This window comes from Paroedura picta, chromosome 3 (assembly GCF_049243985.1).
Source record: "Paroedura picta isolate Pp20150507F chromosome 3, Ppicta_v3.0, whole genome shotgun sequence".
In the NCBI taxonomy this organism is placed as follows: Eukaryota; Metazoa; Chordata; class Lepidosauria; order Squamata; family Gekkonidae; genus Paroedura; species Paroedura picta.
In genome coordinates this window covers 165,674,466-165,700,783 of record NC_135371.1, presented here as the reverse complement: position 1 = coordinate 165,700,783, position 26,318 = coordinate 165,674,466, and the positions used below count along the sequence as shown (strand labels likewise).

Below are 26,318 nucleotides of genomic sequence, written 5' to 3'. Positions count from 1 at the left end.
AGAACCAACTCTTCTTCTAATCTGAGATCAGGGTTGCCATCTCTACACTGGGAAATTCCTGGAGAGTTAGGCTTAAAGCCTGAGAGCCATTTTGGCTGTAGTGGTTAGGAGTGCAGACTTAATCTGGCATGCCAGGTCCGATTCTGCGCTCCCCCGACTCCTTCGGGCAGTGAAAAGCAGAGTATAAAACCAACTTTTCTCCTCCTCCTTTAATCACCATGAAGGTTATCAACGTGTACATTTCCTGAAGTGAAAGTACAGTAGATTCTGCGAGATGGTTCTGCTCTGTAACAGTTGATCTCCAAAAGGCACTCAAGCCAAGGACACTCGTCTTATGAGACCAGTGGGGACAATGGAGCCGTACCTCTTCCATTTCCATCAGTAATACTTTTAATTGGACTGTCTAATTGAGCCGCTTCGGAGATTAAGTTTCTCGGCAGCCTTCTGTTTGTTTCATAAATGTCCTCATTAAGATCCACAGCACTGTTTTGCACTACCGGCTGCATTTGCTTTGTTTAGTATCTTAATCGCCTAAATCTTCCGAGTGAATTTAATTAGCCGCCTAAACTTTAAAAAGTAATTTTATGATTATGGAATTCTAAGAGCTGATAGCTTTTCTGATATATCCGATTAACTCCGGTATGTTAGCATGTTTCCACATTTTAATCGTAGAGGGGATACTCTAAGTTCTAATGGGCATTGCTCAACAACATGTCCTGATTCTTGTTCCCCCACTCCCTTTCTTTCTTAGTTGATGCTTTGGATCCTGAGAAATTAATGCAGTGTCCGTACGACAAGAATCATCAAATAAGAGCATGTCGGTTCCCCTACCACCTCGTCAAATGCCGCAAGGTAAAGCATACAAAAGCATTGGTGTTTCACCATTGAGTGTACTGCGTGCATTGTTGTCTGCTGCCAAATAGGTTACCTTCACTGGTTGGACCATGACAATGTTAGTTCAAGAGGAGGACTTGGTAGCATGGTAAGGCTGTATAGAGATTCACCCACCCTCCCATGCACATGCATGTGTATACTGTTCATCTGCTCTGATGCCTAGGCCAATGTGGTAAGGAAATACTAGGGCTAGTAGTCAACACAACTACTGAATGCAAGAACTCCTCATCCATATATTTAGAAAGATCTGTTCCTAAAACCATGCGGAGCTTCCGTTTTATACAAAAGGCAAGGCTTCTCGCTCAAAGGAGAATGTCAAAGAATGTCTCAGTAATATGGATAGCAGGCTGGCTTGACCGGCCTACAACAGAGAGCACGGTCCAGATATTGCCCAAAAAGCAGAGTCTTATGTTTTGGGCATCTCAGACCTTTGTGATGTAGCTCTTAAGCATGTATTCAGCCATGCTGGAAATGTACCACTCAAAGCAATCTCTCTCTTTGCTGAAAACTGTAATTTGATGTGCAGATTGGAAGCCACATGCCCAGATCTAATTCCTAATGGTGTTTCACCGTGGTTTGGAATATAAATTTGCCCCAAAGGTCTCCTCTTGTCCTTGCTGCTGTTGCGATGATTTGTTCCTCTTGGGATGGTGCCGCATTGCCTAACGGCGTCCCCACCCTCTGTTCTTTGCTATTACCTGCCTTTGTTTTAGAAGGGGCTCAGGCCAGGAGCTGGGGATCCCCTGGAATTACAGTTCCCACTGAGCTCTGAGGAAGTGTGCATGTATCCGAAAGCTCGCACCTTGAATAAAACCTTGTTGGTCTTAAAGTTGCCCCTGGACCCAAATTGTGTTTTGCCACTTCGGACCAACATGGCCGCCCACCTGAACGTGAGTTCATCTCCAGGTTACACAGATCGGTTTCCCAGGGGAAAATGGAAGTGTTGGAGGATGGGAAATATGGCATTGCTCTATGGCAGGGGTAGTCAAACTGCGGCCCTCCAGATGTCCATGGACTACAATTCCCAGGAGCCCCTGCCAGCGAATGCTGGCAGGGGCTCCTGGGAATTGTAGTCCATGGTCATCTGGAGGGCCGCAGTTTGACTACCCCTGCTCTATGGCTTTGAGGTCCCTCTCCTTCTCACGCTCCATCCCTGAATCTTCAAGATTTTCTCGGCCCGGATCTGACTGCTTCATCTTGTTATCCTCCACCAGTGGCTGGGGGAACATAGATTATAATGAAGAGGGTGTAGATGGACTGTACATTCTCCTTATCACAGCCATAAAATAACTGTGAATATTAGGTCTAATGAGGTGGCCGGTAGCCTTCAAATGAGTCTGCAACCTATAGGGCTCTCAGATCATTTAGAGCAGAGGTAGCCAACCTGTGGTCCTCCAGATGTTCGTGGACTGCAATTCCCATGAGCCCCTGCCAGCAAATGCTGTCAGGGGCTCCTGGGAATTGTAGTCCATGGACATCTGGAGGACCACAGGTTGACTACCCCTGATTTAGAGCTCCTAAATAAAACATGCCATATGTATTGTATACGGAACTGCACAGCCCATATATAGCTGTTCTACTTTACGGTTCCCCAACTTTTTTAAGCCTGTAAGCATCTTTGGAATTGTGGTGGGCGGAGCCAGCCACGAGAGAGCTACTGGAGGAGGCGGAGCCAGCAGAGAGAGAGAGATAATTTTTATGTAGACTAACTCTATTATTTATCCTGTATATGTATCTTTTCTTAATATTGTAGCAAGACACATGAAGCAGATGTCACATCCTGTTGTGGGGCCAAACATGGGTTGATGCATTATATGCCCCAGCTGATGCTGCTCTTGTGCTTTTACAGGCATAAGATTTTGCACCAGTAGGACCAAATCCTGCTGAGTTAGTTGAGATTTGCATTTTACAGAAAGCCTACCTGAATATGAGAATCATAGAATCATAGAGTTGGAAAGGGACCTCATGGGTCATCTAGTCCAACCCCCTGCACTATGCAGGACACTCACATATTCGCACGTTGCTTTTTGCCATGTCGATAAGGTCATGCGTATAGTTCAACACTGGGGGGATTGCAAAACTTTTTCAACTCCAGAAGTAAATCTGAACCCAAACCTGGGTGCAGGTTACTGATCAGTGATGGTAAAACTGGGTAACCGTAGCATGTGCCGTCTTGTTTCTTTAGAACCACCCCGATATTGTGGAGCAGCTGGTGACATGCCCCTTTAACGCCCGTCACCAGGTCCCCAGAGCAGAGATCAGCCAACACATATCCAGCTGTGATGACAAAAGATTCATTGAGCAAGACATCGGTAAGAAATCGAACTCTGTGAACTGTCTATGGGCAGCTGTCAGCTGCATCTCCCCTTTGCTGTTAACTTTTCCAAAAGGTAGTTGAATCCATGGTCAGCCAAGTCGTCTTTTCAGAGTCTGTCTCTGGGCTAGGATTTGTAATGCTGCAGAGGAAAGAACTCTTTTCTTTGTGTTGGCGAATGTGCGAGCTCTCTGGTAGCATAAACCAGTGACTTTAATTATTATAGCAGGCTGTACCATGAATTGCAAATTTTAAAATGAAGGCACCTGGGCAAGTCCAAATGATTGCCAACAGGCAGTTGGGGTGACTGCCAACAGGGAGGAATAGCAGCAATAAAATATCTTGGCGCAGCTGTCCTCTGCAGACTGTGAGTGAAGCAGTCAGGGACCGATATCTGCTGTCATCGTCCTGCTGCATACTGGTCAGGCTGCACCTGGAGTCCCGTGTGCAGTTCTGGAGGCCTCATTTCAAACAGGATGTGAGCAAAATTAAGAGGGTGCAGAGGAGAGTGATGGAGATGATCCAGGGCCTGGGGTCCAAGCCCTACGAGAAAAGGCTGAGGGACTTGGGAATGTTCAGCCTGGAGGACAGGAGGTGGAAGAAGAAGATGACGAAGACGACAAATGGTTCTTATATGCCGCTTTTCTCTACCCGAGGGAGTCTCAAAGTGGCTTACAGTCGCCTTCCCTTTCCTCTCCCCACAACAGACACCCTGTAAGTTGGGTGAGGCTGAGAGAGCCCTGATATTACTGAAGAAGAAGAAGAGTTGGTTCTTATATGCCGCTTTTCTCTACCCGAGGGAGTCTCAAAGTGGCTTACAGTCATCTTCCCTTTCCTCTCCCCACAACAGACACCCTGTAAGTTGGGTGAGGCTGAGAGAGCCCTGATATTACTGAAGAAGAAGAAGAGTTGGTTCTTATATGCCGCTTTTCTCTACCCGAGGGAGTCTCAAAGTGGCTTACAGTCGCCTTCCCTTTCCTCTCCCCACAACAGACACCCTGTAAGTTGGGTGAGGCTGAGAGAGCCCTGATATTACTGAAGAAGAAGAAGAGTTGGTTCTTATATGCCGCTTTTCTCTACCCGAGGGAGTCTCAAAGTGGCTTACAGTCGCCTTCCCTTTCCTCTCCCCACAACAGACACCCTGTAAGTTGGGTGAGGCTGAGAGAGTCCTGATATCACTGCTCAGTCAGAACAGCTTTCTCAGCACTGTGGGGAGCCCAAGGTCACCCAGCTGGTTGCATGTGGGGGAGCGCAGAATCAAACCTGGCATGCCAGATTAGAAGTCCGCACTCCTAACCACGACACTGGAGAAGGGATGCAATTGCTCTCTTGTAGTATTTGAAAGGTGGTCACTTGGAGGAGGGCAGGGAGCGGTTCCTGTTGGCAGCAGAGGACAGCATTTGCAATAATGGGTTTAAATTGCAGGGGGAGAGATCAGCTGAAATATTAGACGTGATGATAGACAACTTTATAATAGTTGCAAAAAGCGTTACATGTGGTCCCCGCAGTGGCTTCTTTAAAGAACCAGGCAGAACGGCAGAGCACTTCCAAGGAATGTGTGAGCTTTGCGCCAATGCCCTTCCTAGAATCATAGAGTTGGAAGGGGCCACACTGGCCATCTAGTCCAACCCCCTGCTCAACGCAGGATCAGCCCTAAGCATCCTAAAGCATCCAAGAAAAGTGTGTATCCATAGAATCATAGAGTTGGAAGGGGCCATACAGGCCATCTAGTCCAGCCCCCTGCTCAACGCAGGATCAGCCCTAAGCATCCTAAAGCATCCAAGAAAAGTGTGTATCCAACCTTTGCTTGAAGACTGCCAGTGACTTCCTCACAAAGCCTCTTTTTTTTATCCTAGCAAATCAGTTGGCCAACTGCAGAAAAGAGCCCACCGTAATGAGCATGTGGCAGTCCCCTCCATGTGCAGAAGACTGGGACAAAGGTGAGAGCCGTTTGGTCAGCCCTCCAATGGAGCCCCTGCCCCCACAAGCACTGCGCCTCTCAAAGCTGCATCCTTCAGCCTGACGATGCTCCCCTCCTCCTCCCTAACACCTGTTCTTCCCTCCCCCTTCCTCTCCCACCACCTGTCCAACAGAGAAAATGAAATGCCATCCATTTCAAGGTTACGAATTGTCACGTGCCCTCCCATTAGTTGTCTGTTTTTACAGCCGATTCTCTCGGTTATATTTTCCCCCAGTAGAAAAAAGGGGGGGAAAGCAGAGTTTATTTTCTGTCCTTCCTATTTAGCATGCGAACGGTGGCTGCACTAACAGTGTCGCTTGCCTCGGCAGATTTGGGAGACGAATCAAAGCCTGTCTTCATTTGGGGAGTAAGCCGCTGCGAGGCGAACAGGTAAAAGAAAACAGAGAGTCTTGGATTTGGAGTTTGCTCGCTGTAGGATCAAAGCTGTTCAGAACCCACTAAAATTAGTCTCCAGTGCAGGGGTAGTCAAACTGCGGCCCTCCAGATGTCCATGGACTACAATTCCCATGAGCCCCTGCCAGCGTTCGCTGGCAGGGGCTCCTGGGAATTGTAGTCCATGGATATCTGGAGGGCCGCAGTTTGACTACCCCTGTTCTAGTGTCTAGCGTCTTCCCCAGTAGATGAGTTGTAGATTTCCACATTGCGGGGAGGACACAGTGCAAGCCTAAGCATTTACTTGGAAGTAAATCCCGGTTTGGCCACCAGTACCTACAGCTGCATGCAGTGAAGCTGATGCTTTGACAAGAGGAGACTCACCAATTGCGGAAGGGTTAATTTCAGCAGAGCCGCTTCAGTCTGGCGGAATGAGCTGCCTGCAGAAGCACGGGCCCTTACGGAACTCAACGAGTTCCGAAGGGCCTGCCAAACGGTGGTCTTCCGCCAGGCGTTTGGTTGAGGCCAAGGATCTGCCATCTGAACGGGCCCACCTGCCTTACTCCCTACTCCCACCATCCTGCGTCTGGTTTGATACTGGTGCGCCACCCGCTTGGCACCCAGGTGCGATAGGGGAGGGTATTCGACTGAGCTTGTTTTTTTATTTCTGTAATTTTAAATTCGAACCAATGAGTTTTTGAATGTAAACTGTTTATGTTATGGGTTTTTAACTCTCCAAATGTTGTAAGCTGCCCTGAGACTGCCCAGAGAGAGGCTGCCTATAAGTTTAAAAATAAAATTAAGCAATAAAAATAATCAGCACGCTTGATGCTGCTCGCGGAGAAATTAACACAGCAAAGGTGCACAGCCTGATTAACGTATAGGTACTGCTTCGTTCAAGAACTAACGTATTTGATAGTGCAGAAGAGAGACAGGGTCCCTAGCTGCATCATGGGCTGGCAGAGGGAGGGACACTTGAGTTGGAACTTCCAAGAAGTAGCAGGATATTGTCCTGAGAGTAGCAACCTGGAGACTGACAAGGAATGGAACAACAGGGGAGAAAGTACTGATCTCACTATCCTGTCTTTTTACTGCCCCTTGCAGGGTCTTTTTTCTTCTTGGTACACCAGACACTAACAGGCTGCCTAAGGAGTGGGTGAGCTCCCCCTCAATGGCATTCTTCAAGCAGCAGCTGGACAGATCCTTATCCTGGATGCTTTAGGCTGATTCTGCATTTAGGGGTGGGGTTGGATTAGATAGCCCGTCTGGCCCCTTCAACCTCTATGGTTCTATGATTCTAAGCAGCGGCTGGACAGAGACTTATCCTGGATGCTTTAGGCTGATTCTGCATTTAGGGGTGGGACTAGATGGCCAATCTGGCCCCTCCCTACTCTATGATCCTGCAATTGGATTCCAACAGATTCCAGTCCTAATCACAAACCCCACTTAGTTGTCCCTGTGAAACTGGCTTGGATACAAAGAAGATGTAATCAGTATTATTTAAAAATCATGAGGCCAGGTGTCTATAAATGTTAATGGTGTGCTAATCAGTTCCCTCCAGCTTTTATTCCTGGATCGCTACAGCCAGCCAACATTCTCAAAGCTTAAAAAAAAACACACATCTTAACACAGCCCTACACAGACTAAATAAAAGGGTAAGGGCTTTGGAGGCGGGATGTGTCTGTGATGAGCAAGGGTGCTGATTGGCCCCTTCCTCTGGACAGACTACTGGAGGGACCAATCGGCAGGCGCAAAGCGCCTGCCGATTGGTCCCTCTGACTCCCCGCCGGAGCAATTGTGAACCGCACGCAGTGCGGCTCGCAGTTGCTCCTTTCCCGGCGGCCTGATGCGGCAAGAGGCGCAAAGCGCCTCTTGCCGCATCAGGCCGCTGGCCAAGGTAGCCCCCGGCAGCCTCGCTCCGCGCGACTGCCGGGGGCTCCCATGCCTAGCGCCCGCTGTATTTATTTTACAGCGGGCTTGAATACTAGTACAAAAAACCAGAACTAAAGCAGTGTAACGGTTGCTACTAAAAGAAATGTCGTTTTAAGGTGCTCCAAGTGGAAATGAAACTGTTTCTGCTGCTGCGGCCTGACACAACCGCCTCTCTAGCATTTTCGTGTGACCATCGTTATGTTTTGGCATCGGAGGTTTGCGCAAACACCAATGGGCCAATCAAATCAGATTCCAGCAGCATCTTTAAGACCAACAAAGATTTTTTCAAGGCGTGAGCCTTCGAGTGCAAGCACTCTTCGTCACTCCTCGAAAGCTCACGCTTTGAATAAATCTTTGTTGGTCTCAAAGGTGCTACTGGACTCTGATTTTAGTATGCTACTTCAGACCAACCCAGCTACTCATTTGAATCTACCAATGGGCCCGTCAAAGACATAACAACCAGTACTCAAAGTTAAGAATGAGCTTCCTCAAAAACTCAAATCTAGAAGGCAGCACCAAGGACTTCCTCGATCCCTAACCTTGTAAAAGGGCTATTCCTACCTTGGCTCCGTATATTAATAGTCCCTGTATATAACCCCTCCTATTTTTAGCAGTGCTTCAATTGCAATAGTAAAAGACCCCTGCCCTTCGACTGCTCTTAAAAAGCCTCAGAGGGGTTAGGTTTAATCATTCATGACCCATCGCAAATAGCTGCTTGACAACTGGGACTCTTCAGGCCCAGCGCTCAGAGCTGGAAATAATCCTGCCACCTGCAAAGTATAATCATAGCTCGAGGTCAGGGAATTAAGCATAATGTCTGAGCCGCGCCAGACAAGTGTGCTTTGTCCCCATTATCCGTGGACATGCAGTAAGTGACTTCCGTCCATGATCTGTTTCGTTCTGTAATCATGACTCTGCTTGAACATGATTTGAGGCTGTTTTACTCTTCTAAGCTGTCATACTCAGATGACTGGGTTTTTTTTTTCCTGTTTTTTTACCTTCCCTTTGTGCTTAACAAGTAGACATGTCATGTCAGATCATCAGTGTCCTTTCTCAACTCTCTTACCATAGAGAAACCCTTGAAACATTCTCCAGGCTTCGAGAAACCTTAGAAGTGGCACAGTCGTGCAGAATAGGGTTGGGAAGCATCGCTGTGGACACGCCCACCCCAGGCTCCTCCCCTTCCCATCTCTTCCAGGCCCATCATTGGCCATGGGGGAGGTCGACGTGACCATATATGATCATTTCACCCGATAAATGTTGAACAAATTTTAAAAAATTTAAAAATGAATTAACTCTCTCCCATTTGGGAAACCTTCCCAGAGCCATCAAGAAACCCCAGGGTTTCATGAGCCCCTGGTTGAGAAAGCCTGGTGTAACGGCTGAATATCTTCTACGGACAACCCCCTTCTCTTTGTCTCCCCTCCATCCGTAGCCCAGCTTTGAACAGACTATACCAGTTTGGTATGGTGGTTAGGAATGCGGATTTCTAATCTGGTATGCCGGGTTCAATTCTGCACTCCCCCACATGCAGCCAACTGGGCGACCTTGGGCTCAACACAGCACTGAGAAAGCTGTTCTGACAGAGCAGTAATATCAGGGCTCTCTCAGCCTCACCCACCCCACAGGGTGTCTGTTGTGGGGAAAGGAAAGGGAAGGCGACTGTAAGCCGCTTTGAGACTCCTTCGGGTAGACAAAAGCGGCAGATAAGAACCAACTCTGCTTCTTTTAGTCTCGGGCTGTTGAGATATCACTTAACCGTGTGCCCCGGCTGTGCTAAAGGGCAAAAAAATAGTTTTACCTTGCAGGGTCTCTGAGCATGCCTTGAAAACAAGACAGTTTCAATATGCATTTAGTAGAAATACACGGCGCTTAGAAATCAGAGTGTCCCTCAATTATGTGTCATGCTTGCTTGGAGGAAGTGGATTCTTTAGGTGCAGTTGGCACACAAGGCCCAAAGATGCCAGAGGCTTTGTTGTCTTAACGGTTCTTACTTCTCTTCCCTTTCCCTTGACATGGGCTGAGGGTGGAGAGATGGGGGCGCACACTCAGTCACACCAATTTTCTATTTTATTCTCAGTTTTGGATCAAACACAACCAGGGAGCAGAAGAACCATCTGCCTTCAGGCCTGCGGATTCCCAAGTCATTGCCGTATGTTTTGCCGTGGAAGAACAGTTCGGGTGAGTCCAGGGGTCACCTTTAGGGTCAGCAAAGTTTAATGGGGGGCATAATTTTTTATTTATTTATTAGTTAAGATTTGTATACCACCACTCTCAGCAAGCTGAAGACACCAGTCTTCTAAAACATCCCATAAAACAATCATTAATAACCCCCAAATACAATTAAGATGGCTATAAGACAGTATAACCCCCCCCCCATGACTCATAACTGTGGCTTCTAGTATGGTCATAACAATGCCCTTGATGGAAATCAGGGATAAATTGTTGTGTAGTCTAACACCAAGTCCCGGAAACCAGGGGAAGGGAAAACCCGATCGAATACCCTGAGGCTTCTGCCTGGCCTCAAGCAAAATGCCTGGTGGAAGAGCTCCGTTTTGCAGGCCCTGCGGAACCCCAAAAGCTCTGCCAGGGCCCGCAGCTCTTCTGGGAGCTCATTCCACCAGGTAGGGGCCAGATGTTTCTGGCATAACTTCTTAGTCTTCATCCCCTACTGCAGTGGTCCCCAGCCTTTTTGTCACCGGGGACCGGTCAATGCTTGACAATTTTACTGAGGCCTGGGGGGGGGGGGTAGTCTTTTGCCGAGGGATGTCGCCGCTGCCGCCTGAGCCCCTGCTCCGCTTGCTTTCCACTGGGGGGCGCTTCCAACAGCAGCTGTGCAGAGCCATACCGAGGGGGAGCCCCAGCCATGGTGGCTGCTGGAGAGCACCAAAGGTGAGCTGGTGGCAGAGTGGCAGGGCAGCCCCTGAGGCAGCAGCCGGGGAGGTGGACGAGGAGGAGCCGCGGCCCGGTACTGACTGATCCATGGACCAGTACCGGTCCCTGAACCAGGGGTTGGGGACCGCTGCCTTACTGAACGTCATGGCATCAAAGTGGATATGTATTTTTCCCCCTTGTTCTCTCTCTCTCTCTCTCTCTCCCTTCCTCCCTCCCTCCGTCCCTCCCTTTGTTGAAATTTTGACTGGAGACTCCCCTGGCCAGGGGGCCCTATGCCTAAATCCCAATGCTTCACCCTTGTAAAAGGGGGAAAAAAAGTTTTGCTTGACTCTCATCCCTCTGGACAAGAGAGGGCACTGTCGGGCCTCTCATCTTTCCTGCCAGCAGCTGCTTCGCCGCGGACCAAAAATACCAGTCGAGCATCGCTTTTTGCGATCATAAATAGCTTCTGCCGTTTAACCCTGCCTGAAAAAGTTGCAGGGGTTTTTGCGGTATTAAAAAGGCCGGTTTAAAATGGGGTGGGAGCTCTGCAGCCAGCAGCTGCCGTCAAGGTTGGTTGTGACGGATTCTGGGGTCCCGTGGGGGCTGCCACCGTCAGGAATGAGCTTGCGGGGAGTTTATTCTCATCTCCAGCGGGGAGTAAAGAAAAATAGCTTGCCCTCGGCCTTCTTTTTCTTGCTCAGCCTATCTTTGAGGTGACGGACGACTCCTTCCCCTTTCTCAGGATGTTGACCTGTTCTGAGGATTCTGCCTTGGCATCTGTTTTTCAGGCGTCAACTTTCCTCCCTTTTTTCTCTCTCATCCAACTTTAATGCAACCCTAATTGGCATGGCATTGGCTCCCAAAAGACTGGTTGCAGGAGCCGGGGGTAGTCTTGCTGAAACGTCTTGCAGGAGCTTAGCAAGCTTCCCCCCTCCCATCTGTGCCAAGATTCCTCCCACCCTCAAGAAAGAGAGAAAAACATTATTTTCGTGTATGTGTGTGTTTTAAAATGGCTCCCCTTGAGTTTCCTTTCCTCTTCAGGAAAGCCCCTTGGGAAACTGCATTTTGGTTCCTTTTTTCCTTGCTGAAAATCCTGCTTGTGACTCAGGATGTGGCATGGAATGTTTCCCTTTGAGTTAGCCAGAAAGTAATTCCCTGTAGACAGGCGAGAGTTCTCCCAGTTCTCTCCCAAATGAACTCTGGGCCCCGTTCTCATTACCACCCACATTCAGGTGCAGACTGCGAGAACATGTATTGCATTGCAGCTTTGACGGCAAAGCAAACCTTATCCAGGTGTGAGAAAGCTCAATTTTTTTTGTGGGAGAGGAGCTTTTGTTTCTTGTTTCACTTAGATCGCAGAGCCAAGGTGATGGAGTGGTTAAGAATGACGGCTTCTAATTTGCCAAGCCAGGTTTAATTACCTGCTCCTCCACATGCAGCCAGTGGGGTGATCTTGGGTTTGTCAAAGTCCTGATCGTGCTGTTCTCACAGAGCAGACCTGTCAAGAGTTCTCTCAACCTCACCTACATTGCAGGGGAGAGGAAGGGAAGGTGATTGTAAGGTGCTTTGAGACTCCTTCGGGCAGTGAAAAGCAGGGTATAAACACCAACTTTTCTTCTTCTTCTCCTTCTCCTCCGTCTCCTTCTCCGTCTCCTTCTCCTTCTTCCCAGTAAAACCTGATGATAGGCAGCCATGCCGCAGCTGAACCAAAAGGACTAGAAGCTGTGAATAGGGTTTGGATGCGCTCTGGGAAGTGTGCCCACCACCAGGCCCCCGTTCTCACCTGTCTACCCACATGCTCTATGTGTCCTCTGCGTTAGTCTCCCGCCATCTCCAGTTACAGATGCCCACACGGCCTGCATGCCCAGTCCCTGATGGTGCTGGGCAGAGGATGCAACTAGGAATGTTATTTCCATTAGGGGCACTTGTGCTGGTGGCGCCACCCACAGGCCATTTCCGGTAGTGCCAAGCACCTGGGATCACAGGTGACAAAGTGCAGGCAGGCAGGCAGGCAAAGGGCTTGGCAGTGGATGTCAGCTGAAGCAGGGCCCCACCAGAAGCCCCGGGCCTTGGTTGCAGCCCCAACTCGATATATGCTGACGCCTGCTCCGCAAGCAAATTACTAAAATCTTAGGAGGATAACAGTCTGCCTTGAGGTTGAAATGACATAGAGCAGGGGTAGTCAAACTGCGGCCCTCCAGATGTCCATGGACTACAATTCCCAGAAGCCCCTGCCAGCGAATGCTGGCAGGGGCTTCTGGGAATTGAAGTCCATGGACATCTGGAGGGCCGCAGTTTGACTACCCCTGACATAGAGGCTAAACAAGTTTCTCAGGGACAGACAGTCCATTGAACAGGGTGCTACCACCAAAAAGCCCCTGCCTGTCGTTGGCATCAGCTTCATTCCAGAAGGTGGGCATATTTAGAACAGAGCCTCAGTGGATCTCTTAGAAACAGGAAGGCTCATATGCAAAGGCAGTTTGGGGACCACGGCATTTTACAGTTTCTGTAAGTAAGGAAGCAAAAGCCACCCACTGAATTGCTGCCGATATCACTGTAAATGGGGTTAAAATATAGACTCAAAATCAGAATTTATTCCCTTGCAGCCCAAGACCAATCATTAAAAACCCATAGCATACAGAGTATACAGCACGGCATAGAGTATTCCATAAGTCAACGAAACACCAGTCATTAAAATATATGACTTGGGTAAGGGCAGAATTGGGCAATTTCCAGCCATAGTTTCTAAAGCTTCATTGCCTGGCAACCAAACTTAGATGCTTTCAACATGATCTCTGGGTCCTTAATCTCTAGCAAGATAAAATATTCTGTCTTTTCCAGGAGGGATTCAAACAGCCTTTCTGAACTGTTTTACCGTTGAGAGACCCCTGGAACATTCCTCAGGCTTTGAAAAACCCCAGAAGTGGCACAATTGTGCAGAAATGGTTGGGAAGAAGAGCTGTGGACATGCCCACCTGGGGTCCCTTCCCTTCCCACCCCTTCCAGGCCCACCATTGGGCCATTTTGGGTGTGGGTCAACATGACCACAAACGATCATATCGCCTGATAAATATTTAACACATTTAAAATATATATATTAAAAATTAATTAATTCCCACCCACTCAGGAAACCCTGCCAGGGCCGTCAAGAAACCCCAGGCTTTCACGAAACCCTGGTTGAGAAAGCCTGGAATAAAACATATCGGGGTGGCAGTTGCTTTGGGGAGTCCTGAAAACCGGGGGGGGGGGGGAACTCAAGGAAAGAGAACCAAGGTATGAAGCGTGTTCAGAGGCAAATTAGTTAAAACCGACATGCCGTAGCTTAAAAACTAGTTTGATGAGGAAAGGGCAGAGGAGAAAAGGATCCGAGGCATCCTTGCCTGTTAACTTTAATCTAATCTGCCAGTTATGCGATTGCTCTTTTTTCTACCATAAATCACAGTGCTTTTATTTCGTGTCGGCAACAGCAGTCCAGTTGCGTGCGCCGTCTTTGTGACTTGCACGTAGCCACTGCTCAGCATGCCTCCGCGTACTTGGTATGTGAATCACCACTGACAAGGGATTGCTGCAGCACAGAGATAAGCCCTTAACTGCCACCCAGTAGCCGGCCGACACTGGAGCATCTGTCTCTTCCTTCCAGCAGGAATGAGACACCTTTGAGACAAGCAGATTGTCTCTACTAGCTGGAAACACGGCTCATCTCTCTTTTGAGCGTTTAACCCAGGGGTAGTCAAACTGCGGCCCTCCAGATGTCCATGGACTACAATTCCCATGAGCAAATGTTGGCAGGGGCTCGTGGGAATTGTAGTCCATGGACATCTGGAGGGCTGCAGTTTGACAACCCCTAGATTTAACCCCACAAGTCTGTGGGAAAGGGAGAGCGCGGTTTCGTCTGAAGCTCGGGCCCAGAACCTCTGGTAGCAGGGCTGCGAAATAGCTCCGTTGAAGACTTGGAAAGCTGCTGCCAGAGCATGGTTGGGCTGGAGAAATCACCAAAGTTGACGGAAGAATGTTCTTTAGAATGAGCAAGCCGGGAACATGAACCTTGATCTCCCAGATGCGAATGGGCCATGCTGACTACTACAATCAAAAAGAGAGAAAAAAACAATCCCAAGGCTACTACTAATATTTTCAAAATTTATTCAAAAAGTAAAGCAAAAAGTCTCTTCTTTCTATGTTGTTTGATTGTAGGATCCAACCGGAACGGTTTCTAGATGTCTCCCGTTTTCAAAGGGTGATTTTCCTCAGTGGTTGTTCCTCTCACTTGTAACTAAATTGGTACTTCAATACCTCTGTTACACCTATTCAGTAGTTTAGTGGCCGGGGTATACTTCAAACAGGTGTAATAGAGGTATTGAAGTACCAATTTACTTACAAGTGAGAGGAAAACCACTGAGGAAAATCACCCTTTGAAAACGGGAGACATCTAAAAACTGTTCTGGTTGGATCCTACAACCAAACAACATAGAAAGAAGAGACTTTGTACTTTACTTTTCTTTATTCTGTTTAAATTTTGAAAATATTGGTAGTAGCCTTGGGATAGGTTTTTCTCTCTTTTTGATTGTAGACGCTACAAACCGTCCCTTTTGTCTGTATCTGCTGACTACTACAGCATGAGCCAAGACGCACATGATGTTCAAGGTACCGAATCATCCTACGGACAAGGGGAAGCCAACAAGATCCGTCTTGCCCAAACCAAATCTTGGAGATATTTCTTCCATTTCATGACATCGCCCTCCTCCTTAAACCGGGGAGCCCGGAGAGCAAGGCCTCTGACAGTTTTATCATGTGGCATGTGTGCAATATAGCCAGCAGATCCTAAAATGGCCCAGCTGTCGGGCAAGGGACATTCAGAGGTGGTTTGCCGTTGCCTGCACCACGACCTTGACCTTCCTTGGAGGTCGCCCTTCCTAGGGCTACCCAGAGCCTGTGACAAAGACTGCAGTTGCCAGGCAGGTTCATAAAGGAGCCTGCCTAAAAAGATTGGGGCCCCCTGGTCGATCTTACCCGGCCTCCTCACTTGTTACTTCTAACTGGTGTGGGGAGAGCGAATTTCTGCCAGGAGGCCAGTGAGACTGTCTCCTGCAAACCCTTATATATATGTTTCAAGCTTCCTGCAGCATTGGATCTTAGTCAGGGAATCCTAGAAAAGAGGACATCCAAGAGTTCGTCTTTATAGCTCCTGTGTCAGCCCCACAGGGGGGACGGCGCAGTTGTAGGAAAATACTTCCAAGCAGAATCCATTCCGTCGTACCAGCCTTTAAAGCAGACATTTGGAGCGGGGTTGGGTTCCCCTGCAACACAGAAAACCGTGATTAGGAGCATGTGTTCTGCTTAACACGTAATCGCCTGTTAATGCAACATGGGGCCATGGCAGCTCCTAAAAAGTCCTAGTAGATTTATGGGGCTGACATTTTTGCAGCCCCTTAACCACTTCATTGGATACACGAATTGAAGCCAATGGTAAATTGTCAAAAGGCAATCAAACGCAAGAGGCAGGGCCTACCATTTACATGAATGCAGCATGGTGTAGCGTTTAAGAGCGGCAGCTTCTAATCAGCTTCTAATCTGGCGAGCCGGGCTTGATCTCCCGCTTCTCCACAGGCAGCCAGCTGGGTGGCCTTGGACTAGTCAGAGTCCCAAGAGTGGTGTTCTCACAGAGCAGTCCTGTCTGAGCTCTCTCAGCCTCACCTCCTTCATGGGGTGTCGGTTATGGGGAGAGGAAGGGAGGCAATTTTACGCCACTTTGTGGCTTCTTCAGGCACTGAAAAGCGGGGTATCAAAACCAACTCTTCTTCTGAATGGTGTCAGGGTTTGCACCGGAATTGTTGGTGTCGATTACAAAGCGAAGCACTATAGATTCAAGCGAGGGTGTGGAATTCAAGAGGAGCATTTGATGACCTTGATCTGGCTGTCCCAGGCCGGCCGCATCTCATCAGATCTCAGGAACTAAGCAGGGTCGGGCCCGGGTAGTTTTTGGAAGAGAGGCCTCCAAGAAAGAGCAGAGTCGTGGCAATGAGGCAGGCAGCAGCCAACCACCTCTGAACGTCTCTTGCCTTGCAAATCCCACAGGGTGCCCGAGTCAGCTGTGACTTGATGTCACCTCCCACCCTGGCCACACTTTGGCAAAGGGGACTAAGACATTTTCCTCCTACCTTTTAAGGGTACAAGTCAGTGGTTCTCAACCTTCCTAATGCCACAGCCCTTTAATACAGTTCCTCATGTTGTGGTGAGCCCCAACTATAAAATTAGGCAAGGGCTCTTTCACAGAAATTAAACCGAAACGGACCAATGGCGTGAGGACCCATTGTTCATGATTGCATATAAATTGGACTTTTTTCCAGGGTTTCTCTGTTCAGTTCTGCCTCTTGTCCCATCGAGCTCCCCCGCCACCTGGAGCGCCAGGTGGGAGACTGCACTGCGCTGGAGGCACTGCTGGAGCGGCTGTCAGCCGAGAGCAGGCACCTGCAGGAGAAGTGGCAACAGTGGCAGTCCCCCGCCAAGCTGCTTGCTCTGCCACTACCCCCGTGGAAGGGTCATTCAACCCCCAAAGGGGTCCCGACCTCCAGGTTGAGAACCACTGGTATAGATCTACACAACAGGAAGAGAGCCTCAAAAGGGGGAAGGGAAGCAAAGCGGGGCATGAATAAGTAACTCCTTTCCTTGGGAGCACTGAAAGGCTGGTCACAGAATGATCTGCAGCTGGGTGCAATGAAAAGTCATCCGGGTTTATTTGTTGACTGCCAGGATTCGTTTCCTAATGCACTGCTCGTGTTGAGTAGGTGTTAAAGGGCAGTTCAGTTTGTCTTGCTTGTGTGTGTGTGTGTGTGTGTGTGTGCCAGCCAGCCAGCGTCCCTGTGAGCCCGAACACTGAAGTACAGGGAGCTCGTGGGGTCAATCAATCAGATAAGGGGCATTTAAGTGGCTGGGCTGGCTGGGTTGAGTCACGGTGGCCGTCATTCATAATACAGTCCCGGAGCTGGCCCTGCGTTTCCGAAATGCCTCATTAAGCACCACGTTTTTAGAGCAGCAGCCCAAACCTCTTCCCCCCCTCCCCTCCCCTCCTCTTTCTTTTTTGCTTTCATTAATCCAGCTAATTGGAGCCATGTAAAGGCGTTTGCTTAGTGGGAGTTCTGCCTATCGAAATTGGTCCATGTTCTTTAGGGAAGAACAAGATGTGCTTGACGCTCTTGGTGTATTCAGTTGCTCCTGAAGTATTAGATGATTATTCGGTGCTAACAAGAACGTGTAAGGGGGCAGGTCATTTTCTACTTCCCCGCTGTTTCCTTCTTCTTGTCCTTGAAAGCCCCTGTAGCAACTCTCGCTTTCTTCTCTCCTCCCCATTGGCCAGGCTCCCTTTATGGCCCACCCCCCACTTTCAGGTTTTTCTCCTCCTAGCAGACTTGCCAGTTGAAGGCATTCATTTCTGAAAACTACAGGTGCTGCTTCTATTTTCTATGGTTTTAAAACCCTTATTTTTTAATTAGGATTTTTATGCAGTCTTGGGGCTTTTCTCAGGTTTGCAGAAAGATATGTCTTATCTGTCCATGGCCCTCATAGCTGGATATAAGTATCCGTCAATGTTGCCATTAGGAGTGTCGTATTTTTCAGTTTGAGGCTCCCATCTCACCCCCCAAATTGGTATTTCTGAAAAGTCCCAGATCCCAATACCAGTACTCCGGAATTATTCAGAAATCCCCAAGTTGTTCAGGTCCAGTAGACACAAGGAGAAAAATAGAATCATAGAGTTGGGAGGGGCCATACAGGCCATCTAGTCCAACCCCCTGCTCAATGCAGGATCTGCCCAGAGCATCCTAAAGCATAAATACCAGTTAAAAGAAAACTGCCAGTCCAATCCCGGGGCTAGCTTGCCTTCTCCTGCGGCCTGATTGAATCTGTGCTGCGGAAGAAGCCAACCCCAGGATCTGCGTGCTTCTCCTGCAGTGCAGTTCAAGCCACACCACAGGAGAAGGCAGCCCCAGGATCTGCTGTGCCGCAGCAGATCTTGAGGCCAGCTTCTCCTGCAGCCCAGTTTGAAAAGGGTTGCACAACAAGCCAGCCCTGAGCTGAGCTGGCGGGAGCAGTTTGCTCCCCATCAAAAAGCTGAGAGGCAGGAGCAGTGTGTGACTCCTCTCTACTCTTTTCAGATGTGCCCATAATTCCCAAATATCTCCCACCCAAAATTTGCATCCCCAAGAAAACCAGGAAGCTGAAATATACCTAGAAAATACCAATAAGTTGTTTTTTTCGGGATATTTTCAGATATTTTCAGATCGGATTAATTCGAATGCCCACCTCCGGTAACCATGTTGAGATTACACATATTGACAGGCGGTGGCGTGATTCTATGTCCCGTCAGTCTATGCTTTGTAACAACAGAAGCGGTACCATTTTTGTGTGCTTGTACAGACTTCCAGTTCTTCTGGAGGAAGTTCTTGTGTCCTTCCTGCACATCTCTTTGTGATTCAGCTAACTGAACGATGTGGCAAAGTTCAGACATAAGGCCTGCATTTTAGCGGAGCAGCAAACGGTTCTGCCTGATGCTGAGGGGGGGGGGGGGGTTGCGCCTGGATTAGCCTGGCTGCTGTTCTGAGGTCTAAAATAGCTTGCTTTTAATTTAATTGCAGGTGCAGGAAATTGAAGACCACAGACGAAAACTGTCTCCTCCAGTGGCCATCAAGCGCTCATTATACTCACTCTCAGAAAGATCAGAGTGCCAGCAAAGAGACTCCAGACTAAACTGTGCCCCTGTTTGGGTTGGGCTGCTATAAACAAGCTCCGGGTTTTTAATTTAGGCTTTAATTTAGCATTAACGTAGCTTAACGAGCGTGCGATACTCAACCTGGAATTTCTCCTTTTAAAAAGCTTGTTGAACCAAACCGGCCTTACTAGAAGAGCAGGACGGATTCTGATTTATGTGGAAATTGTTGAGCTGTTTGGTAACCGGGATCCAGAAGGCAGTTGGTTTATCTGCAGATGGAGAGTTGCGTTTAAAAGAGTAGCGGCTTTTGTTTTCCTGTTTAACGTTGTTCGGCGTTTGCTTGCTACGAGAATGGCCAGCCCAGCCCAAAGCAATGGTCTGCAAGTCCCTTCTCACCTGTAATGCTGGGAGGGGGGGGGGAGCGGTCTTGCCAGGTAAAAGGCTGCCGAAAGCTGTTGAGCAGTGAAAAGCATTCTAGGCCATTGCGAAATGAACTAGTTCTTGCGGCTGTTGTGGGTATTCTGGGCTTTGTAGCCAAGGTCCGGTAGTTTTAGTCGCTGACATTTTGCCAGTGAGTGGCTGGCTTCCTCAGAGGTAGGACATGGCAAGGTGGCGTTTTGGCACTGAGAGGTTCCCCTCATGCCGTGTCCTCCCTCTTAAGATGGCAGCCGCAGTTACTAGCAAAACGTCAGGGACGAAAACGTCCAGGCCACGGCCACGCAGCCCGTAAAGCCCACGGCAACCAGCCATGAAAACCTTTTGACAATTCATAGAATTAGTTTTGGGTTAGGGATAGAATGACTGAAGTAGGAACTCGGAAAGTTTGCCCTCGCTCCTGCTGGGCTTGTACCGGAGTACATGTGGAGCTTCTGCCCAAAAGATTATGCACATGCATGCACCCTTTCCTGTTTTCATTGGAAATACTCGGCAGTGGCTGCTTCATACTATATGCAGATCTCCCCCCCCCCCCCCGTTATCAAAGGTGAGGGGAGCAGCCCAGATATCTCCTCTCCATTGCCTGATAACCACAAAGAGTTAAGATGAAGCATTCTTCCCTGTTTGCTGCAGACCAGAGTTTGCTAGTCTTTCCTCTTTCATCTCAGTAATGAGCACCAAGCAAATGTGAGATGTGTAGCCATGAAGCTAAAAGCACTGGGTTTGGTCTTTTGAAACGTTACTGTGCTAAATGCCCAGCCCAGACTTCCTTTCCCCCAGTATGTCGGACAAGTTGGCAGTTCCTCTCACTTAGGAGAGTTACAGGCTCTGTTACTTCAGTGGAAGGAGCGTCCTTCAGTAATGATCAGGGTGTGTGTGTGTTGGGGGGGGGGGAGAATTGCTTTTGAAAAATATCTACCCCAGATGCCCTGGTGACCCCCAAAAGCTTTCCGCAAGGGCTTCTCATTTACCTAGCGTCTTTTCCGTTGGCGTGAGAATTCTAGGCACTGAAGCGGTTCCATTGATTTCCAGCGAACCACGAAGTCGGTCTGGTGGCTGTGAGTTTTCGGGACTGCGGGGCAGTGTTTTGATATTCCAAGTCACCTGATGTTTTGCCGGTAACTGTGGCTGGCATCTTCAGAGGTAGGACATGGTAAGACAGATGGGACTCTCTCCCTGCCAAAGAAGTCGGACACAACAAGGTGGGAATGTCTCCCTGTCAACACATTGGCATCGAGGAATTCCCGTCTTGTGATGACTGGCAAAACATCCTAAGACCATGACCACACAGTCCCGAGAATCCACAACAGCCATTCGATTCCGGTCATGAAAGCCTTTGACAATTAAATTTGTCCTTTTTGTCTGGGCTTGGTTTCTACCACGACCCACTATTAACTTCTGTTTAAAGCAGTATTTACTAATTTAGTGGCAACCCGAGTTGTGCCACCAACTATTGCTCAAAAAGAGCTATTTGTAATTAATGGCGAAACGCTCCCTTAGTCTTCTAACCCAGCGGTCCGCAACCTTCCGGCTGCTATGGACCGCTGCGCCGGAGTGGGGGGAAAGGGCGGCCCAGGGCCCCACGCACGCGCAGCAGCCCCAGCGCAAACGTGGACTTGCCGCATGCGCGTTTGCGTCCAGCGGGGGCGCAAACACGCGTGCGCGGCAGTCCGCGTTTGCGCCACTGCCAGTCGCGGCTCCTTCTCTCCGCCCCTCTGGGCCGCCAGCAAATCGGCCGCCAAACCGGCCGATTAGCTTGCGGCCCGGCAAGCTTCTCCCCCCCCCCGCCCCGAAACAAGAAGCTGCGCCGGAGTGGGGCGAGAGGGAGGCCCGGGGCCCCACGCACGCGCAGCAGCCCCAGCGCAAATGCGCATGCGCGGACTTTGTGCATGCACGTGTTTGCGCCCCTCCGGGCCGCCAGCAAATCAAGCTTCTCTTCCCCCCCCCCTCCCGAAACAAGAAGCTTGCCGGGCCGCAAGCTAATCGGCCGCTTTGGTGGCCAATACACTGACGGTCGTCTCAGGGGAAGGTCCAAACTTTCTGTCCTTTGTCACAGATGTTCTTGCCTGGTTTACTGGAATACCCAGGATTTGTGATAGTTTCTGCGGAGAAGAAACTCTGGAAAAAGAATGGCCGTGGATACCGTGGCTCTTTGAATTAGAAGTTTTAGCTGTTGTTGACTAGAGTTCAGAGCCTCTTTTGTCAATTCTTTGGGGTTAAGCAGTAACAATGCGGGTGTACTTTCCTTTTTTTTTTCCGGGTTTGATGGTTGTGTTATAATTTTCTCAAGGCCGAGGAAGAATCTGATTTGCAAGAAAGGGTCCAGCCTCCTGTGATACAGAATTATTTTTTGATATCTATATGCAATTGTGTCGTGCAATCCCTTTTTCTTTTCAGCATCCCCCACTATGCCTCTAACTCTGTTTTCTAAAAATAAACATATACTGTTTAAAAAGTGGCTGTACTTTATTTTTTGTCCTGTTTGTAATTTTATCAGAATATATACTAGATGAACAATAATAAAACGGAGATCAGGGTAATTTTAAAAACCATAAAAAGGGAAGACTTCTTTTCCTCAGTGTTACATGTGAGTAAAGCATAAGTCAGCCTTTCTCAACTTCTTTACTGTCGAGAAGCCTCTTAAACATTCCTCAGGCTTCAAGAGACCCCAAAAGTGGCACAATGGTGCGGAATATGGTTGGGAAGCATCGCTGGGGACACGGCAACCCGGGGCCCCTCCCCTTCCCACCCCCTCCAGGCCCATCATTGGCCATACTGGGAGTGGAGGGTGGGTCGGCATGACTGTATATGGTCATAAAAGGTAAAGGTATCCCCTGTGCAAGCAGCGGGTCATGTCTGACCCTTGGGGTGACGCCCTCTAGCGTTTTCATGGCAGACTCAATACGGGGTGGTTTGCCAGTGCCTTCCCCAGTCATGACCGTTTACCCCCCAGCAAGCTGGGTACTCATTTTACCGACCTCGGAAGGATGGAAGGCTGAGTCAACCTTGAGCCGGCTGCTGGGATTGAACTCCCAGCCTCATGGGCAGAGCTTTCAGACTGCATTTCTGCTGCCTTACCATTCTGTGCCACAAGAGGCTCATGTATATGGTCATATCACAATATAAATGTTAAACACATTTTTAAAAATATATTTAAAACCTAACACATTTGGGAAACCCACCCAGGGCTTTCAAGAAACCCCAGGGTTTCACGAAACCCTGGTTGAGAAAACCTAACATATTTCAATCCATAGCATCTTCATCAGAGGTCAATACAGTAGCACATAAATACAAGGGAAAAGAACTGTTAATTTTTTAAATTACCTTGAGCTCTGTTTAATAAATTGTTCATTTAATATATTTTGATTGATAGATACTGTTGTATCCTTTAACCTCCCTGGTTCTCACCTGTTTTTGAGGTTAGTTTCTTGTTTTCCCTTCTTTTCTGTTGCTTCTTTTCTCAGGGCCAAATAAACCGATTTGCAAAAAAAGCAAATCTCAGGCACCTTTGAGGAACGTCTGCTCTGCAAACCAGGCCTGTCCTTGTAACATTGAGAGTAGTAGCCGCCTTCAGAGAGTATGCTGCAAATGCTTCTGAGCGCTTCTAAGAGCACCAGCCTGCTTTTTAATGCAAAACCAGCCTATTCTTTGATGGCAGAAGACAGAATGTGCTTGTGTTGTTTTTTCTTTTTGCATCTGCATCCCCCCCCCATCTCCCCATGGGTTTGATTGACTTCCTTTTGTGTTTATCTTGTGCCAGATAAAAACTGAAACAATGAGTCACACAGAGCTAGTTAAAAGAATTCATTTGCAAGAGAACTTTCACAGCTCCTTGCTTACCCTTGGCTCTTAGATTCCAGCAGGGTACCTCTGTTAATCTGCCATAGCGAAAATTACTATCAAGTTTTATTACAGCCATTGCCAGCCACCCTTTTCCATCCATTGTTGTTCCTCTATATATTTCTGAAACGGGGTGGGACGTGTCCCACTGTCCAAGTTGGAATAGGGCCAATCAGGGTGCAACCAGCTTTGTCCTGATTGGCCCCGCCCCTGCGGCTCTCACCCTCCAGCCCTGGACTCTAGTCTCTTTGCTTTCAGACGCCTCAGTGCCTGGAGCCAGCAGCAGGTGAGAGGGCCCTGGGCAAAGGGTCACGGTTGAGGGCTAGCTAATGAAGGCCGCCCAGCCTGTAAGCTGGGCCTACTGATGAGGGCCTCCTGGCCTGCTGACTGCCTGCTAAAGAGCTCTGTCTTGAGCCTGCTAACAAGCTGCCCAGCCCCACTTGATTTGGCTGCAATCTGCGGCCCAAAGCCACCTTAAGGTGCCTGGCCAGGGGAGGGGGACCCTTTCAGGGCCCGTTCTTGGGAACGGGCTTTGAAGCTAGTTGGTAAAATTATAAAATAGTAAATTTAGAATAAAAATTAATGGTTAATAAAACAGATCGACCAAGAGGTGAAAGCTATACAGCAGCTAGTTGTCTGATCTTAATTAAAATTGCACAGGACTTTGCAACCTGAAAGCTAGAGGGAATGTTCTCTCCCATAAAGAGCATTTTAATCCCATCCTCGGCATTCATATCTCTAATCAGAGGCTCAATGATCTTGGCACGAGGTTCCCTATAAAAAGGGCATTTGAAGAAAACATAGTTAATCGTTTCCAGTTCCTTAGTGTTACATGGACAGATTCTCTTCTCTCTAGAGATCTTATTAAATTTTCCTTCTAGAATAGCAGAGGGTAGAGCTGAGCATCTGGCAAGTATGTATGTCCTTCTGGGGCTATTTATTTCCAGCAAATATAGGGAGCAGGTGTTAATATATATCTGCTAAGTGGGGGCACATTAAATGAAGAGGCCAAAATAACCAATAGCACCTTAGAAACCAACAAGAGTCAAAACTCTGTTCTAACTGTGGGCTGATGCAGCCACCCCTCTTCAGAAGAAGAGTTGTTTTTCATAACCTGAAATTTATCTTCAGGTTCTTGTAAGTACCAAAAGGCACTGAGTTTTGGCTCATGTTTTTATCTTAGTGCGACTGTGCTCGAAAGGCAAAAAGGCTCTTGTTGACTTCCGTGGGACTTGTATTTTTTTTCTCTTTTGCCAGAGGTTCTTTCCAAATCCAAAAGTGGTTTACTGCCTACCTGCTAGACAGGTGCTGTTTGGCAAGAGCGTGGAGTTCCCCTTGATAGAAATCGCCCTGCTAGAGTCTGGTTTTGGAATAGATAGCAGCCAACCGAACACCATCCAAGCTAAAGCAATAAATAAATTGTGGTTGGCCTTTTATCAATTTGTTTTGAATTTTTCAGTTGTGTGTCATTCCCTTCTCACACATGCACAAATACCCACCACCTGCTACTCCATGAATACACAGACCTGGATGCTTTTGCCCTGACTTCATTGCTTGGTCTGGTTGTCAATTCAGACAGCTTTCTTTCTTTTAACCTTTCTTGTGGGGAGAGCTCTCCATTCTACAAGTCTCACCTGGGCTACGTGATTGACATCCTGAGCGGTTCCCGCCTTGCAAGAGTTCACATGATGGAGGTGGAGGAATTCTTGGTTTCCCCACCCCCAGCCCTGGTAAGTATCTGGACGGAGGCCACCAAGGGAGTCCACGCTAGCAATGTAGAGACAATGGCAAAACACCACAGAGCGTTCCTTGTCATAAGCCAGCCTTTCTCAACTTCCATACTGTCGAGAAGCCCCTGAAACATTCTTCAGGCTTCAAGAAACCCCAGAAGCAGAATAGGGTGGGGAAGCAGAGCTATGGACATGCCCACCCAGGACCCCTCTCCTTCCCACCCCCCAGGCCCATCATTGGCCATTGGGGGAGGGGTGGGCGGGTCAACATGACCATATATGGACATATCACCCAATAAATGTTTAACAGATTTAATATATTCAGGGAACCCTTTCAGGGGCCATCAAGAAACCCCAGGGTTTCTCTAAAGTCTGGTTGAGAAAGAATGACATAAGTTCTCTGCAACGTGGTGTTTTCCAAAACCAAATCCAGGGAACACTTGAATAGATGCATCCCATAGAAAGAATTGAGAGAGAGAGATCTGTGTTTATATATCCTGCCTTTCAATCCCCGAAGGAGTCTCAGAGCAGCTAACAAACACCTTCTCTCCCTCTCCCTGCAACAGATACCCTGTGAGGTAGGTGAGGCTGAGAGACTCCTGGTAGAACTGCTCTGCGAGAACAGCTCGGAGAGAACTGCGATTGGCCAAAGGTCACCCAGCTGGCAGCATGTGGAGGAGTGGCTAATCAAAATCCCTGTTCTCCAGACTAGAGGCTGCCGCTCTTAACACATACACTGCGTAGTCTGAGTGATCACGACGGAAACCTTCCTTTTGAACCAGCCTCTGTGGGTACCCTGACCTGGGTCGCCTCAGTTTCCACTATGCAGGTGATCTTCTCACCTGGAAATAGGTACTTCAATATACAAAAGATGACAGCCGTCTCCGATGATCCGTCGGCCCTGCGAATATCGAGGGAGGGTGCTGCAGAGTATATCATGCACAATCATCCATTTTGAACCGAAAATCCTTCCATTGAGTTATTTTGGAAGGAGTATTGCAATGGGATTAATAATGCCTGTATTAATAGCAGCCAGGATGGAAGTTCTAAATGGAGAGAGGCACCGGGCGTCGGCAGCTGGCAGGGATGGGCTCAGAACAGGTTGTTGACTTCAGCGGTATATTTAGTAGGGTGGAAAATGAAAGGAGGGGAAAGCTCTCTCGGATCACTTGTTGATGCACGAGGACAACCAGCACCTAAACGACAGCTTGTGGGGATTCAAATATTCCATAGCCTAAGCAA

General features: G+C 48.5%; 1 protein-coding gene across 4 annotated transcripts in view; it reads left to right on the top strand.

Moving 5' to 3' along the window:
- LOC143833428 (gametocyte-specific factor 1-like) overlaps positions 1-21,964 on the top strand; it is a 29,157-nt gene extending 7,193 nt beyond the window's left edge. For all 4 annotated transcript variants that reach the window (XM_077329259.1, XM_077329258.1, XM_077329260.1 and 1 more), the window contains 6 exons: positions 752-852; positions 3,080-3,206; positions 5,065-5,148; positions 5,498-5,558; positions 9,574-9,674; positions 18,998-21,964. In XM_077329259.1, the coding sequence (XP_077185374.1) occupies positions 752-852; positions 3,080-3,206; positions 5,065-5,148; positions 5,498-5,558; positions 9,574-9,674; positions 18,998-19,011 (488 nt within the window). In that variant the 3' untranslated portion in view covers positions 19,012-21,964. The remainder of the gene's footprint in view (positions 1-751; positions 853-3,079; positions 3,207-5,064; positions 5,149-5,497; positions 5,559-9,573; positions 9,675-18,997) is intronic.
- Positions 21,965-26,318: the final 4,354 nt, after the last annotated feature.